This window comes from Limulus polyphemus, unplaced genomic scaffold (genome assembly GCF_000517525.1).
Source record: "Limulus polyphemus unplaced genomic scaffold, Limulus_polyphemus-2.1.2 Scaffold3572, whole genome shotgun sequence".
In the NCBI taxonomy this organism is placed as follows: domain Eukaryota; kingdom Metazoa; phylum Arthropoda; class Merostomata; order Xiphosura; family Limulidae; genus Limulus; species Limulus polyphemus.
In genome coordinates, this window is record NW_013669182.1 from 79,281 (window position 1) to 94,659 (window position 15,379).

Genomic DNA, 15,379 nt, shown 5'->3' on the forward strand with positions numbered 1-15,379 from the left:
CTAAGTACACAATGTATATGTGAGTGGTAGACAAGTCCATAATGCATCAATCTAAGTACAACTGTATATATGAGTAGCATACAAGTCCATACTGCATCAATCTAAGTACACACTGTATATGTGAGTAGTATACAAGTCCATAATGCATCAATCTAAGTATACACTGTATATGTGAGTAGTATACAAGTCCATAATGCATCAATCTAAGTACACACTGTATATGTGAGTAGTATACAAGTCCATAATGCATCAATCTAAGTATGCACTGTATATGTGAGTGGTAGACAAGTCCATAATACATCAATCTAAGTACAACTGTATATGTGAGTGGTATACAAGTCCATACTGCATCAATCTAAGTACACAATGTATATGTGAGTGGTAGACAAGTCCATAATGCATCAATCTAAGTTCACACTGTATATGTGAGTAGTATACAAGTCCATAATACATCAATCTAAGTACAACTGTATATATGAGTAACATACAAGTCCATAATGCATCAAGCTAAGTACACAATGTATATGTGAGTAGTATACAAGTCCATAATGCATCAATCTAAGTACACACTGTATATGTGAGTAGTATACAAGTCCATAATGCATCAATCTAAGTATGCACTGTATATGTGAGTGGTAGACAAGTCCATAATACATCAATCTAAGTATACACTGTACATGTGATTGGTATACAAGTCCATAATGCATCAAGCTAAGTACACAATGTATATGTGAGTGGTAGACAAGTCCATAATGCATCAAGCTAAGTACACAATGTATATGTGAGTGGTATACTCACATATACAGTGTGTACTTAGATTGATGCATTATGGACTTGTTTTGTACTTAGATTGATGCATTATGGACTTGTATACCACTCACATATACAGTTTGTACTTAGCTTGATGCATTATGGACTTGTATACCACTCACATGTACAGTGTGTACTTAGACTGATGCAGTATGGACTTGTATACCACTCACATGTATAGTGTGTACTTAGCTTGATGCATTATGGACTTGTCTACCACTCACATATACAGTGTGTACTTAGATTGATGCAGTATGGACTTGTATACCATATACAGTTGTACTTAGATTGATGCATTATGGACTTGTCTACCACTCACATATACAGTACAGTATGTACTTAGATTGATGCAGTATGGACTTGTATGCTACTCATCATGTGAGTGGTTGACAAGTCCATAAGGCATCAATCTAAGTACACACTGTATATGTGAGTGGTATATCTTTTCAACAATTGGACTTTTATTTGTTCTTATGAGGAAACTATATTTAAACCTACTTTTTACGTTATGCTATCCTTGTTTTTTCCTGCACTAACTGAAATTGTAAAAATGTTAATGTACAACTTAACTACTTAAAGTCCTGATTTATGGGTGGGTGAGAAATTAGAATGTTACCTCTTCTCTTAGGGCTTATAACATAAAACTAAAGATCGTTTTGAAAAATTTAATAGCCCATAAAACTTAAAATATATTTCATTTCAAATTTAACCTTTGCAGAACTTTTCCCCATTAAAATTGTTACCCTAAAGAATCCCTTACTCTTATCGAGATGGTATCAGTCAGTTTGACTGACTTTGTAACCATATGCATAAAAAACAAGAAATTTAGCATTCTGGTGAATGATTTAGTAAGCCTATTTTTTTCTACATATGTTGGTTTTCCAAACATAATTCATGTAGCTTTCAAATATGCATTTTAGAAAATAAAAACATATATTAGGCATGAGAATAGAATCTCTCAAAACAAGTATAATTTATTTGGCTTTCAAATTACCCTATAAATATGTCTAAAAAAATACTATTACAGCTTGGAACAATACCCTTAGCTGAAACACATCAAGTTCTCCTTGCAAATTATTGGTTTCGATCACTAAAACAAAACAATATGCTCTTTCTCTTCATAATGACATTTGGTTGAATAGATGGCAACTGCCTGTTTTGGAAGTCTTTGAAAGTCGTTCTCTATACTTGTGCTTCTATAACAGGCAGTTGCCATTCATTCAACAAAATTTCATGACACTCTTTCTATTCATTATAAACCTGCCCAATGGCAATTTCAGTGAGAATTATTGACATTTCTTAAAAAAAAGACAAAAAAAACAGGGATATGAGAAGGGTGTGCCATGAGGGTTGAAAGTATATAGTGATATCTCAATAAAGCATGATGAAATTGATATTTTATACTCTGGCTTCTCAATATTTATACTATGTATTTCTTACTATTTGAACAATCTGAAGCCCTTACAAGGGAAGAGAAAAATCTATAATTGAGAAGTCGGAGTACCACTGCATCACGTGATTCAGAGGAGCAGATTCAAAATTTATTAAAATATTTCCTTATGAAATATCAAACTTAGATAACACATAAATTTGAATTATGAAGTATGTTTTGATGTTGAATTTATTAATATGCATTGGCAATAAAGTAACTTAATTAATTTTTTAATGAAACCATAAAAAGGCTATGATAAGTACAGTTTTAGCCTCCTATGTGCTTAAGGTTAAGTCTTAATTAAAGTCATCTCTCACTAATCACAAATATTGGAGCTACACAGAATGATTTTGTTGGGGATATGAAATAATAATAAAACTGGGCTGTAAGTACAAGGTGTAGTACTCTCTTTAGGTTAGTTAGCTAGCTGGATCAGTCTTTCCATGACTGACAAATCCTCATTCTAGTGAAAAAAAGAATTAATTTTTCAGACTACCTTTGTTAAAAGTGAAAATAAAGTTAAAATTTTCCTGACTTTTAAATGTATTTCAGATAGATACTCACCTTTTCACAGAACTGAGAGCTATTATCTTGCACCACTGAAGAAAATATTTTTGTGCATGCAACAAGTCTTAAACAAAACTCCCACCCCTACACATATAAATGTGCACTGTATCAGTCTTTAATGCAATCAGCAATCAACTATAGCCTTCCATCAATAAGAGGGCAACAACTCCTCCTTCCAGCTTTAGTCCTTTTGAACACATCTTGGAATACCACAAGCTCATTCTTGATCAGGCAAAAGAAAAACTGAAAGTGAGGAGGAAGGGTTGGGGGTTCTATGTGTCTATCAGAAATAAATTTTCAGGTAAGAAAAATATTAACTTGAAAAATTCTAATCACTTATCCACAGAACTGAGAGCTAGAGCTTCACATTAGAAAAAATGGTTGAGAGATCAGTATAGATGTTGAGGGATATATAAAGGCACAAAAGGTGAGCTCTTTTCTGAACATACAACAACGAGGTACAAACAAACTATGGAGAATGTCATTCACTCGTGAAGAGGGGGATCTAATGGGAGCATCATTCGGTGGAGACCACACCCATTTCAATAGAGGTGGTAGTGCAAAACATATTGTCAAAAGAACCTCCTGCATGGTGATGAAGTATTGCATAGGTGGGTGGAATGTAATGGATGCTCAACCAGCCTGCATATCTAAGGGGATCTGCAGTGAATGTATATGTAGTGTGGATAGGGAAATACAGACTAGGATGGCTACACTATGTGATAAATACTTACCAGTATAAGCAGGTGTAGGGATGAATCATCCCAGACTTGCATTCCAAGGAAAACTCAAGAACCATCCAGCTGGCTTAACTACCAGGAATGGTCTGGTTCATAATGTATGAAGTGGCCAGTACTTCACTTCCAGGTAAATAACCCAGCCCAACACCTAATCAAGGAGCGAGTCAACTTGATATCACACTGATCTGAAGGGAAAAATCTCCAAATTTGCTTTTCTAGTGGCTTGGATCTTTCTTTACTTCTCCAAAAGATAAAAGGGAGGAAAAAATATACATAAAGGAGAACAGGGAGATGTGTGGGCTGAATAAGAATATTTATTGCCTGTATAAGATCCCACACTGACAGACTGTGCAATAGATTACATCAAATAGGGACAGCAGGTGCTAGCCTGGTGGGAGTGCAGGATTACATCTGGTACTGTCCTTTCTTTTTTACGTACGGCCTGGAAGGTAATATAAATATATATATATACTGTTGGAGAAGTCTTGTGAAAAACCTCATCTCAACAGTGAGCACTGAACAGCAGCAAATGGACTGAACACTGTTTGTTATCCACTACTTGATGAAGATGTTAAGAGAGAGAAGTATTTCTTTTAAGGTAAAATTGGCCACATGGCAGGTTCTATTATCTCAATAATATAGATATGTAGAATGAATAATGTGGTTGTGGGATCTGCAAAAAAAATAAATAATTAACAACTCACCTTCTTAGAGCCTTAGTGGACACTTGTGAATGGCAACTAGAAGGGGGACAAAAACCAGAAGTAGATGAAACCATAATGTGGTGTAAGTAATGTGATACAAAGTTGTGGGACTCAGCCACATCCCCAACTGCAAGTTCTTGTCCAGGAGAGATCAACAGCTAGATGAAAAAGAAACCGTGAAATAAAAGCTTAACAGGAGGTGAGATGAAAAAGATGAAAGGCATCATCACCCACAGAGTGAGAAATTAGCTAGAAGAGTTCTATAACCCAACTGATCAAAGATAAATCAAAAGTAGATGAGGAATCCCAAAGCAATAACAAACAATGTCAGATCCCTCTACAGGGAGCAGAATGAGCAAGATAATGCTGAACTGTATAAATAGGACAAATGAGATGATCAAGGTCAGAACAATCATCAGAGAAGAGAGGGAAAGGAGGGTGATTGGAAAAACTTCCAATCACATTCCTTGGCAGCCCAAATTTTGAGGAAGAATGAGAGGTCTTAGAGAAAACCAACCTGTCCCTGTGGTAAACAGTGAGAAAGTCACCAAAGACAAAAATGTCAGATCAACTTCTCTCACAAGCGAGAAGAAGAAAAAAAAATCATTAGAGAAATATGGTACAGGGAATAGGTGGCAAAAAAGCCAAATGAGGGACATGCAGGAAACAAATGTTTCATTTCAGTCTGGAAGAGGAACCAGAAAAGGAGGATGATTGAAGATAAAGATTCTGAAAAAAGGACCATAAGAAATGGAAAAAGAAAAGGAGAATGACCAGGGATTAGACAGTTCACTGATAAACATATAGGAAGTAGCTGGACTAATTCTCACTGAGAACATCCACAGTCAAAGTTACACAGTTGTGGACTGGTGATCAGAAAAGTAGAAACTTGGTGATGAGAGGAGTCACAAAGAATCAATGAGAGTACTAACAAAAGGAGAATAAATCCACTGAAACACCAGAGGAAGGAGAGACCAATTCATGGGAAGGATCTGTCTAGGCAAGATAGCCAATCTGCCATGAAGTTTAAAGCTCTCACAATATGACAGGCCAACATCCAAATGTGGTGCTTGTGAGCCCAAAAAGAGAAATTCTAGAGTCATAAGGTAGAAGTCCCGAGAGCAACCAGCTCCCTGTCACTTGATTTAAAAAATAACAACGTACTTGCATGAATGGAAAGAGACAACAGTTAGAAGAAAGAGGAGGCTCAACGAGGAAGATAACTCAAGATTCAGTAAAACCAAAAGAAGAATGAGAGAAAGAATATCACATACTTGTGAAATCAAAGCAACAAAGGATGAAGGTGTATAAAAAGGTGGATAAAATCATTGAAAGAATATCACATACTTGTGAAATCAAACCAACAAAGGATGAAGGTGTATAAAAAGGTGGATAAAATCATTGAAAGAATATCACATACTTGTGAAATCAAAGCAACAAAGGATGAAGGTGTATAAAAAGGTGGATAAAATCATTGAAAGAATATCACATACTTGTGAAATCAAACCAACAAAGGATGAAGGTGTATAAAAAGGTGGATAAAATCATTGAAAGAATATCACATACTTGTGAAATCAAAGCAACAAAGGATGAAGGTGTATAAAAAGGTGGATAAAATCATTGAAAGAATGAGAGAAAGAATATCACATACTTGTGAAATCAAAACAACAAAGGATGAAGGTGGATAAAATTATCGAAAGACAATAATCATTACAAAATATTTTGGACACATGAAAGATAAGTTAATCAAAAACAAAGTGGTAATTCAAGCTAGCAAGCTGCTACAAAAATACTGGAGTTCTGCTTATTAATCTGAATATTATTATATCATTAAAAAACTCATGTTATAATATTTTTTCTTTAATATAAGTATCTAAATTATTGTTTAGAGAAGTTGTGCTGAACTGCCTGTACTTATCACTTGTGAGGTAACTGTGAATAACTATTACAAATGTAAAATTTCAAGGATAACAAGTATATTAAAACCATGAATCTAGATGCCTTACTAATTGAGATATAATATTAAAGGTAATTCAACTTTTGAGGTTGTAGTTTTATAAAATATTTTAACATAAACTATAATGACTGATATATAGTTAAACCAACTTACCTGAATAGAAAACACTTCACCTGCACCTTCACAGTCATTTGATGTAATTGCTGGAGTATGAATCTGTATGTAATTGTGGTTCTAAAAAACATAAATATATATGGTTGTATTTTTTTAAATATTCCTCAGAGAAAAACTAAAACTAGATCTAAATTCAGAATGCACATCTTTATGTTGTGTGATGTCGAAATACCATAACAGAAAATCATTATCATAAATATGAATATAGTATAAGTATTTAAATCTCCACAATTCATATTACACTGTTTCTCATTCAGCTTTATTTTAATAAACACATACATTAGAACATGCACTTAACGAAAAATATGTTATTTATAACAATGACAAGTTTATCTGAAATATCACAAGAAGTATTCTTCCTCATTTTTCACTTGAAAAATCCATAAGGTAACACATACAAATGTGATTTAAGTATAGTGCTTCAAATTATCTTTGTCAAAGTTGTTACAATGAAATTAGAAAGTTGTGTGGTTAACACATCTGATCACCAATATGTAGCCAAACATGGAGTTTCATCGCCCTTAAGGGATGACAGTGAGGGAAGAAAGACGTCAACATCTCCTTATTAACATATAAACTCAACTTAGGCATCAAAGTTTAGAGAGCTTCTAAATAAGCAAAACACTAAAACATACACAAAATAAAACAAAAACTCATAACACTAGAATTGGGAATTGATTTGAATTTCATGCAAAGCTACACAAGGGCTATCTGCACTAGACGTCCCTAATTTAGCAGTGAAAGACTAGAGGAAAGGCGCTTCACCACCAACTTTTAGGCTACTCTTTTACCAACGAATAGTGGGATTGATCATCACATTATAATACCTCCATGGCTGAAAGAGCGAGTATGGGTGGTGGGACAGGGGATTCAAATCTGCAACCCTCAGGTTGCAAGTTGAGCACTCTAGCCACCTGCAAGAGAACCAGGCAAAAAGCTCAATGAATAAACCGTAGAACTTTTATTGCTTAAAACTATCTCCCTCTTGGACTACTAACAGGTGAGAGAAGGGAAAGTAGAGGAATATCGAAACATCTTGGAAGGAAGGTTGTGACACAGAGGAAGCTAATCTTATTGTCACTAGAGATATAACAAGTAGCATTTTGGCCAGATGGTGGATATCCAGTCTATTGCATAATACAAATATTTAAATATTCTGCTCTCCAATTCTTGATATATTTACTGAAACAAACAGTTTCACTAGATACTGAAAACTATGGAAAAAATAAGTGACTTTTCTTTAAAATTATCCCTCATGTACATATAAAAAATGTAAGACTACAATTACTGACCAAATTTAAAATGATAATACCATTTCTTTAACATCAGATGTCTGGTCATGCTTAACAACAAACAAATGTTCATTAATTTCACAGCCCACTGGATCACAGAACATAGGGATTTACAAAATGTTGTTCTTATAATGTCAAAGACTTCCCTGGAAGTCATACTGGTGATGCAATGAGAAAAATGCTAGAAGATCTGATAAATATAAGGGAAATTAAAGTTAACATTTTCCTACAATGAAAATGTACTTTCAATAAATTCTTACCTCCTCTCACATAACAGCTTTTCTCGACTTGTGCTGCCCTCTATACAAGCATATTTTTGCTCGTCACAAGTCATGATACTCCTACCTACCCTCATGTGTTTTCATGTGAGACAGGTGAATTATAGCATTGCAAATGAGCATGCGACAACCCTCCACTAACAGAAGTGAGACATAACTCCTACCACAGATAACTCCTTCTATGCAGCTTAGCTTAACTTCAAATTGAGATTGAGCAACACAAAAAGAAAAAAAAGACACCTGAAGTGGGGAGGAAGGGTGGAAAGTGTGAAAGGAGGTAAGAATCTATCAGAAATACATTTTCAATGTAGGAAAATGTTAACTTCTGATACGATATTTTACCTACACTCACATAACAGCTAGAATCCCATATTGACCTGATAAATGGACTGGTGTAACATAACCTAGTTGAGCCTCTTTCAGAAAGCACTTGAAGAAAGCCCATAGGGTGTATGAATAAAGAATATGTAAAACACACCCATGGGAGACCACACCACTTCTGAGCCAGGTACTCTTCATCTTTAAAATTGAAGTGTCGCAATAAGGGCAGAATCACAGAAGAAACCCCATAAATTAAATGAAAGGACCCCTGGTGTAGAGTGGCTATGGTGCAGTGGACCATAATGGGGATTTTACCTCAACCAACACCACCTGTACCATGATATGAATACCCAACCTGTGGTAGGAGGATGGCTCTCTACCGTTCACCTCAAGGCTAGTGGCAAGCAAAAATTTGTACACACAGAGGGAAGTACAAATCGAGTTATGTGAGGGGAGGTGAGATATCAATTTGGGAAATGAAAAGTACTGACCACCTAACAAGATATAATGGAGCTAATTTTGTGAAAGGTTCTAATGATGCTGGTTTGTCAAGTTAACCATGTTTTCTCAAAACATTTGATCATGAATGTTCTGAAATTGCATCAAATTGTAACTGATCTCATTACAGTCAGTAGAAAGTCTGTTACAGATTTCATTAACTTGTCTCTAGCATGTTCAAAATTAATGGTTCTTCAAAATGATTTAAACATGCCTCAAACATTACTTGTACAAGATAAACAGGCACAGTGGAATTCAATGTATTTCTTTGAAAGGCTTTTGGAACAATAAACAATGTTTCCTATTTGAAATATGTTTAAATTTGATACAAACACTGAATAAATTATTAAAAACATTAACTTCACAGACTCAATAATTTGTTAGATCCTTACTTTAAAGCAACATTTTTCAAAGAGCAACAGAACAATAAAGTGAAACAGAGTTTGACTAAGAAAAGCACTGATAATGACAAATTCACAATCGAATGTTAATGAAGACAAAAATAATGGAAATGGCAAAGACAACTTCTCCTCATTATTAGTGCAATCAATTATTTATAAGTTTACAGTAAAAGACAACTCATTGTTACAGTGAAAAATCTGCAGGTATTAATGATATTAGTCAAAGGATCAGAACAAAGAAGTTGCTATCATCAGTGAAGTTAATTTTTTTTATCTCTACCAAATTTAAATCAACAATCTAATCTGTGATTGAGGTGAAAACCGAACAAAGACACATTTCCAATAATCTCGGCTCCAGCCAACATTTCTTATATAAAGCTCCTATTCTTAGAAATCAACAAAATTCATGAGGCAATAAGAGACTAGCTGTTTCTGTAAAATGCAGAGTGATTAGTGTTCTTACATCACAACCTTAAATTCCTTCAATAAATAATATGCTTAATGAGATATACTGCTATGATTGCAGTATGACAAGAAGCAAAATAAAAATTCCTAGGCCTACTAAATATTTTTTCTGACAATCATGGCAAAACTGTGCCTTATATTAAAATTTTGGCCAGATGGTGGATATCCAGTCTATTGCATAATACAAATATTTAAATATTCTGCTCTCCAATTCTTGATATATTTACTGAAATAAACAGTAAATATAACTGTCTAATTAAAACAAAGCATTGCGATGGCCGTCGGACGGTGTTGACTTCAGAGCACTGGGCAGAAATCACATTGCATAGTTACTCCCGCCGTTTACCCGCGCTTGGTTGAATTTCTTCACTTTGACAGACTCTATCGGTAGCGTCGACCCTGACGTTAAATTGGGTAATAAGAAATATCGATAGCCAAATGCCTCGTCATCTAATTAGTGACGCGCATGAATGGATTAACAAGATTCCCACTGTCCCTATCTACTATCTAGCGAAACCACAGCCAAGTGAACGTGCTTGGAAAAATCAGCGTGGAAAGAAGATCCTTTAGGGCTACTTATAACTAATTATTTAGTAATTACTTGACTAAAATAGACTCAACTAGGCTGATAATGACTACAATGGTTGATTAGAAAACCCTAATATTTAATTACCATACTAAAATTATTTCAATTCACTTCAAGTTTGATGAAATATTTACATTTTAAATAATAAAGATGGATCATGTGTTTTGGAGAATATCAAAATTAAACAAATTTTAGCACACAACCATTACTAATAACTGAGTTTGTTTAATATTTTCTATGATATTTACTATAAAACTCAAACCAAAATTGAACGAACATAAAGGAACACCTTTATACCTATATTAATTAATCACCTAATGTATAACTGCTACGCTTCCTACAATCTCATGCCTATTCCCACTCTTGTCCTTAAGACATGTGCCCAGTAGTAACAGTCAGTTTCAAACTGTCTTTGTTAACTTGAAGATGATGTAAGAATGTCGAAACATTGTTCTTGTACTTTATTTCAATTAAGGTTTTTAATAACCATACCAGCCATCTCTGTTATACAAAATTAACTGATCTTCTGCTGTTTGTTTGTTACTTATAACTTCCTAATAGGTACAGAAAGTTTCAAGTTATACTGTTCCTGGAAAATTTTATGAAAATTTCTGCTATTCGGCTGTCAAATAGATACTAACGTATTAAAGAGAATATCTGTCAAAAACCATCAAATAGGCTGAATACCAAATCTTAACCAAATATACGTTAGAACCCTGACTCACTACAGTATAGGGACTGGGGAAACAAGATATTGTGTCTAATCACAAGTAAGAGTTACTTCTTTCATACATTTTCAAGGCTTCAGAGTATCATCAAATTTGAACAGTTTAGTTAACCATTATGGGACAGTGTCATTAATATAAACAGTTTTATAATTGTGCTTAAATTTACCTCAAAATATTGATGAATAGCTCTGGTGGCTGCATTTCTTGTCCTGAGCAAAGAAGAAAAATCCCTTGTTCTCGGCCTTAAATGTAAATACTGTCTAACATACTCTACTGAATGTTTTGTTCTGGGGTTGAAAGGATAGTCCTGAAATACATTAAACAAAAATTTCAATTTTATACTTTATACTTAAGTTCAATAACATGCAGACTTAAATTTCAAGGGAAGTGTGGGAGATATGTCCCCCAATACATGCTAAAGGATGAAGTTATTTTTTTTGATAGAATGTCCTCATGCATACCCAAGCTGCAGAAACTGTCCACCCTACAAATGCTAGTAAAATAAAGTTAAACTGAAAGATATATATGTGTCTGTTCTAAAGAACTAAGTATAATCACTGATATTTAATATGACATAATTATATACTACCTTCATTGGATCAATTATTTTCATAAGGCTGTTTCTTGTTAAAACTAAATTTGACACAAATTATGGTGGACAGTTTTGTAATTTCTCCTTCAGATATGTAAATATAAGATTATAGAACTTGCACGTTATGGCACAAGTACTTTATTTTGTAAGGTTAAGTTTATTTGTACTTTCCTGATCAAAGCTATACAAAAACACCAATGATTCCATCTTATTTTCCTGATCATTACGTAATGAATGTTTTGTTTCTACCACAGAAACTTCTCAGTGATTTATTTTATAATATTTTACTGATTTATTTGAATTAAATACAAGTGTATGGAAAGAGATTGGATGATTCAAAACATTTGAGGTCAAATAATTTTCAACAGTAATAGAAACAATAATCTTTTGGAAAAAAATTAATTTGAGTACATCTTGAAACTACAACCTGTGTTTTGTCATCAACACAATTGATATATATGCTTGTAACAATATCACAATTAATTTCTTGTGGTGTATAAGTTTCTTCAACAACTCATATCTACATCAAATCCAAACACAAATCCCTATTTCATTAACTAATAAACCAAAATATTACAATTGTGGTTTGTATTAAATGTTTATCCAGCTGAAGTGGTACAACGTGGATGCAAAATTATGAATTTGAAAGAGTATCACATGTTCTGCCCAACCAAAACTAAGCAGATTAATAAACAAAGATCTCACGACCAATGAATCATTGTGTCACCAGTGCCACTGAGAGCAAGAAGCTCAATATGTAAGTATTAGGAAGATATTTTCACCTCTAAAATAAACTTCAAAGGACATTATTTAATTATGGTTATTACTTAGATAGTTAGAAGTTTGTAAGGAAAATAAATAATATGGAATTTACTTATTTCAAAAAAAAACTATTTTGAGACAAACTGGTTAGTCTAAAACTTATTCTAATCATTTAATGTACAAAAAAGGTGGGTTAGTCATATAAGTAAGAGCCAGTAAAAAAGACTTATTTTTATACTTAGTGTATAATGTTTTGCTTTACTTTTAGTATATACTTTTAGTTTTATAAACATTGTAGTCTTAAAGAACCAAATATCAACAAGATATCTTTATTAAGCATAAACTAACCTCCAGTCGTGTGACTTCTTTGCTTCATACCACATATATATATATATATTAGCATCTAGGTAAACTACTTAAGCCTGATGTTGACAAAACTTTCTCCAGATTTTGTATATTTGTTACTATGTAAAACTAGTTAGTCCTCTACTAGCAATACTGATAAATTTATATTACTTTCATTGTTTTTACTTATAACTATACATTAATTGGAATTTTAGTAATGAAATCAATTAGCCAGTCTACAAAATCATCATGAGTAACTTAGGTTATAATCCAATGGTTTCAAAGCTTGTCTTTATTTCTAGTAATGTGATTTATATGAAAATAAAAACATTTAAAGACAAACATCTCACATTTTGCAACTAATAGTAGACAGTTGTAATTATATTTAGAAAAAAATTATAGTCTACATCTAAACTTATATTTTAGTCTTTGTAAACACTATGTCTGTTTCAATCTTTTTTTTAAAGTCGCCTCTTGTATAGTAATAGCACTTTCATTTTTAATTATTTTGGACATCAACGAGACTAAAACATCTTTATCACGAGTATTATAACTTCCAAACAATGAATAATTGATTTTGTAAAAAGTATATGTTATAAGAGCTGCAGATGCCCTAAGTAATACCGATTCTGATGAAAACTAACCTCTAAAGTCTAGGGCGCACACACACACATTATTAGAATGTCTGGAAAAAGCCAAAGCACAAAAATTTACCATAGTGACTTTTAATTGACATTCATATTGCCATATTTATTTTAAAAGAATCAGTTATTAGCCAAGACGTTAACTGGATTGCTTTAGTCTCGAGCTTTATTGATTTCAGAAAGAAAAAAAAAGGAAAAAAAAGCTTTTACTGTAGTTAATAGGCCAATAAAATAATAATACTGACATCTAATATTTCTTTTTGATACTATATGGCTGTTTTTCCATTAATTCCTGATAAGAAAATAGATCTGCACCTACTTATATAACATTAAAGAATAGTTATTAATTTGTGGAACAAAAATGGGTATGGGGTCTGGACCCCTCCTTCTGCACCTGCTTCTACAGCATTAAAGACCACACTTATGCATTTTTAGCTTAAAAGTATAACACAGTATAAAAAAAACAGTAAATTTACACTTATTTAATACTTAAACAGCCAGAGTGTTAGAATTGAGAACTACCAACCAGCTGTCTTCCCTCTGGTTAGCAGTTCAAAATGAATGACAGTAATAGGTAGCCTAAATAGCTTTGCAATAACAAAGACAAGATGAATAAACTCAGTGGCAAGGGGAAAATCAAAACCAACAAACAAACATAATAGCAACATTTCAATTATTCGATTAGTTATTTCTATGACATTAATCGATTAAATGTTATTTTGATTAATCAATTAGTTTATAGGACAATAATTGATGTAATCGCTCCTCATAGATAATCAATTATATTGTTTAAATCACCCAGCTCAAAAGTTTCATATTATCATATTGTACCAGTTTCTTGAGGTACATATGCTTTTTCACTGTAAAGAATGCTAGGCCTCATTCTTTAAATCATTAATTTAATCCTAAGGATAAAAACAAACAAATATATATTGAATAGGGAAATTAGGAACCTACACAAATTTAAATACCATTATGAAGTTTTTGGGACAAACATTTCAGTAGTCCTGTGGATTTTTCTGTTTTACTTGAATCCTTAATATTTGAAGTAAAAAAGAAAAATCCAAAATACTTAATGGACACTAAGATATTGCTATGTAATCAATAAAAAGAAGTTACCATTTTCAAAACATAGCATGAATGCTCTTAAATAGATCACATATAATTTAGTTTACTTTTTTTTTACCTCAACTTTGCATGATCCTAGAACCATCAGTGTTTCTGCTTTCAGTTCAATTTCTTGGCCCTTACTGGTACTTCTTTCAAGAATTCCTTGAATTCTAACAGCTTCTCCATAGTTTATATCAGTAGCACTTAAAAAAGTGTTAAAAGCATAAATTATTTGGAGAACAGTTACATTTTTTTATTAAGCTTTGAAACCTTTGAAATTTATGAAATAAGCATTCTGCAAACATTTTTAAAATTGTCAAGTTTAAGAATAGGTTTTATATTAGCATGTTTCTATAGACATGTAACAAGAGCAAAAATTTTATCAAATTTCTTCAAAATCTGATTACATATGACACAGCACTATAAAGTGTAGCTAAAAGGTATGTATGCCATTGAACGATGACATTTTCCACTAAAGTTTAAATTTAAAATATTACAAAGAAAAATCAAACCCTTAATAAACATTTTCATTGATATAGGGCTTAGTTGATCCTAAATGTTTTCCATATATAACTAAATATATACAATTTATTTTGTAAAAAATTGGAAAAAATAGGTTCAGGTTTTTAACAAAATTGGATTATATTAAAGAAACTTTAACAGAATAAAACGATACCAAAATTTGTTCCCTGGACTCAAGATAACTTGAAGACGCTCCATGGATGATCCATCATCGATATCTAAAAATATTATTTCCTTGTGTTTTCGAACTGCACGAATCCAGCCCTAAGGTTTAAAATATAAATACAATATTAAAATATCTTTATGTGTTACATATATTAGTGCATAATTTATGTATATAGAAATACACACACACACACACACACATATATATATATATATATATATATAGAGAGAGAGAGAGAGAGAGAGGAGGGACGGGTCCTAAAAAATAACAGAAATATATATATAT

At 32.7% G+C, this 15,379-nt stretch overlaps 1 protein-coding gene across 1 annotated transcript in view; it reads right to left on the reverse strand.

Annotated features, from left to right (window-relative positions):
- Positions 1-15,379, reverse strand: part of LOC106469616 (probable asparagine--tRNA ligase, mitochondrial) — a 30,246-nt gene that overhangs the window by 10,073 nt on the left and 4,794 nt on the right. The window contains exons 2-5 of the mRNA XM_013930118.2: positions 15,083-15,192; positions 14,483-14,609; positions 11,120-11,260; positions 6,364-6,444 (exon numbers count right to left, since the gene is read on the reverse strand). Coding sequence (XP_013785572.1) covers positions 6,364-6,444; positions 11,120-11,260; positions 14,483-14,609; positions 15,083-15,192 — 459 coding nt within the window. The remainder of the gene's footprint in view (positions 1-6,363; positions 6,445-11,119; positions 11,261-14,482; positions 14,610-15,082; positions 15,193-15,379) is intronic.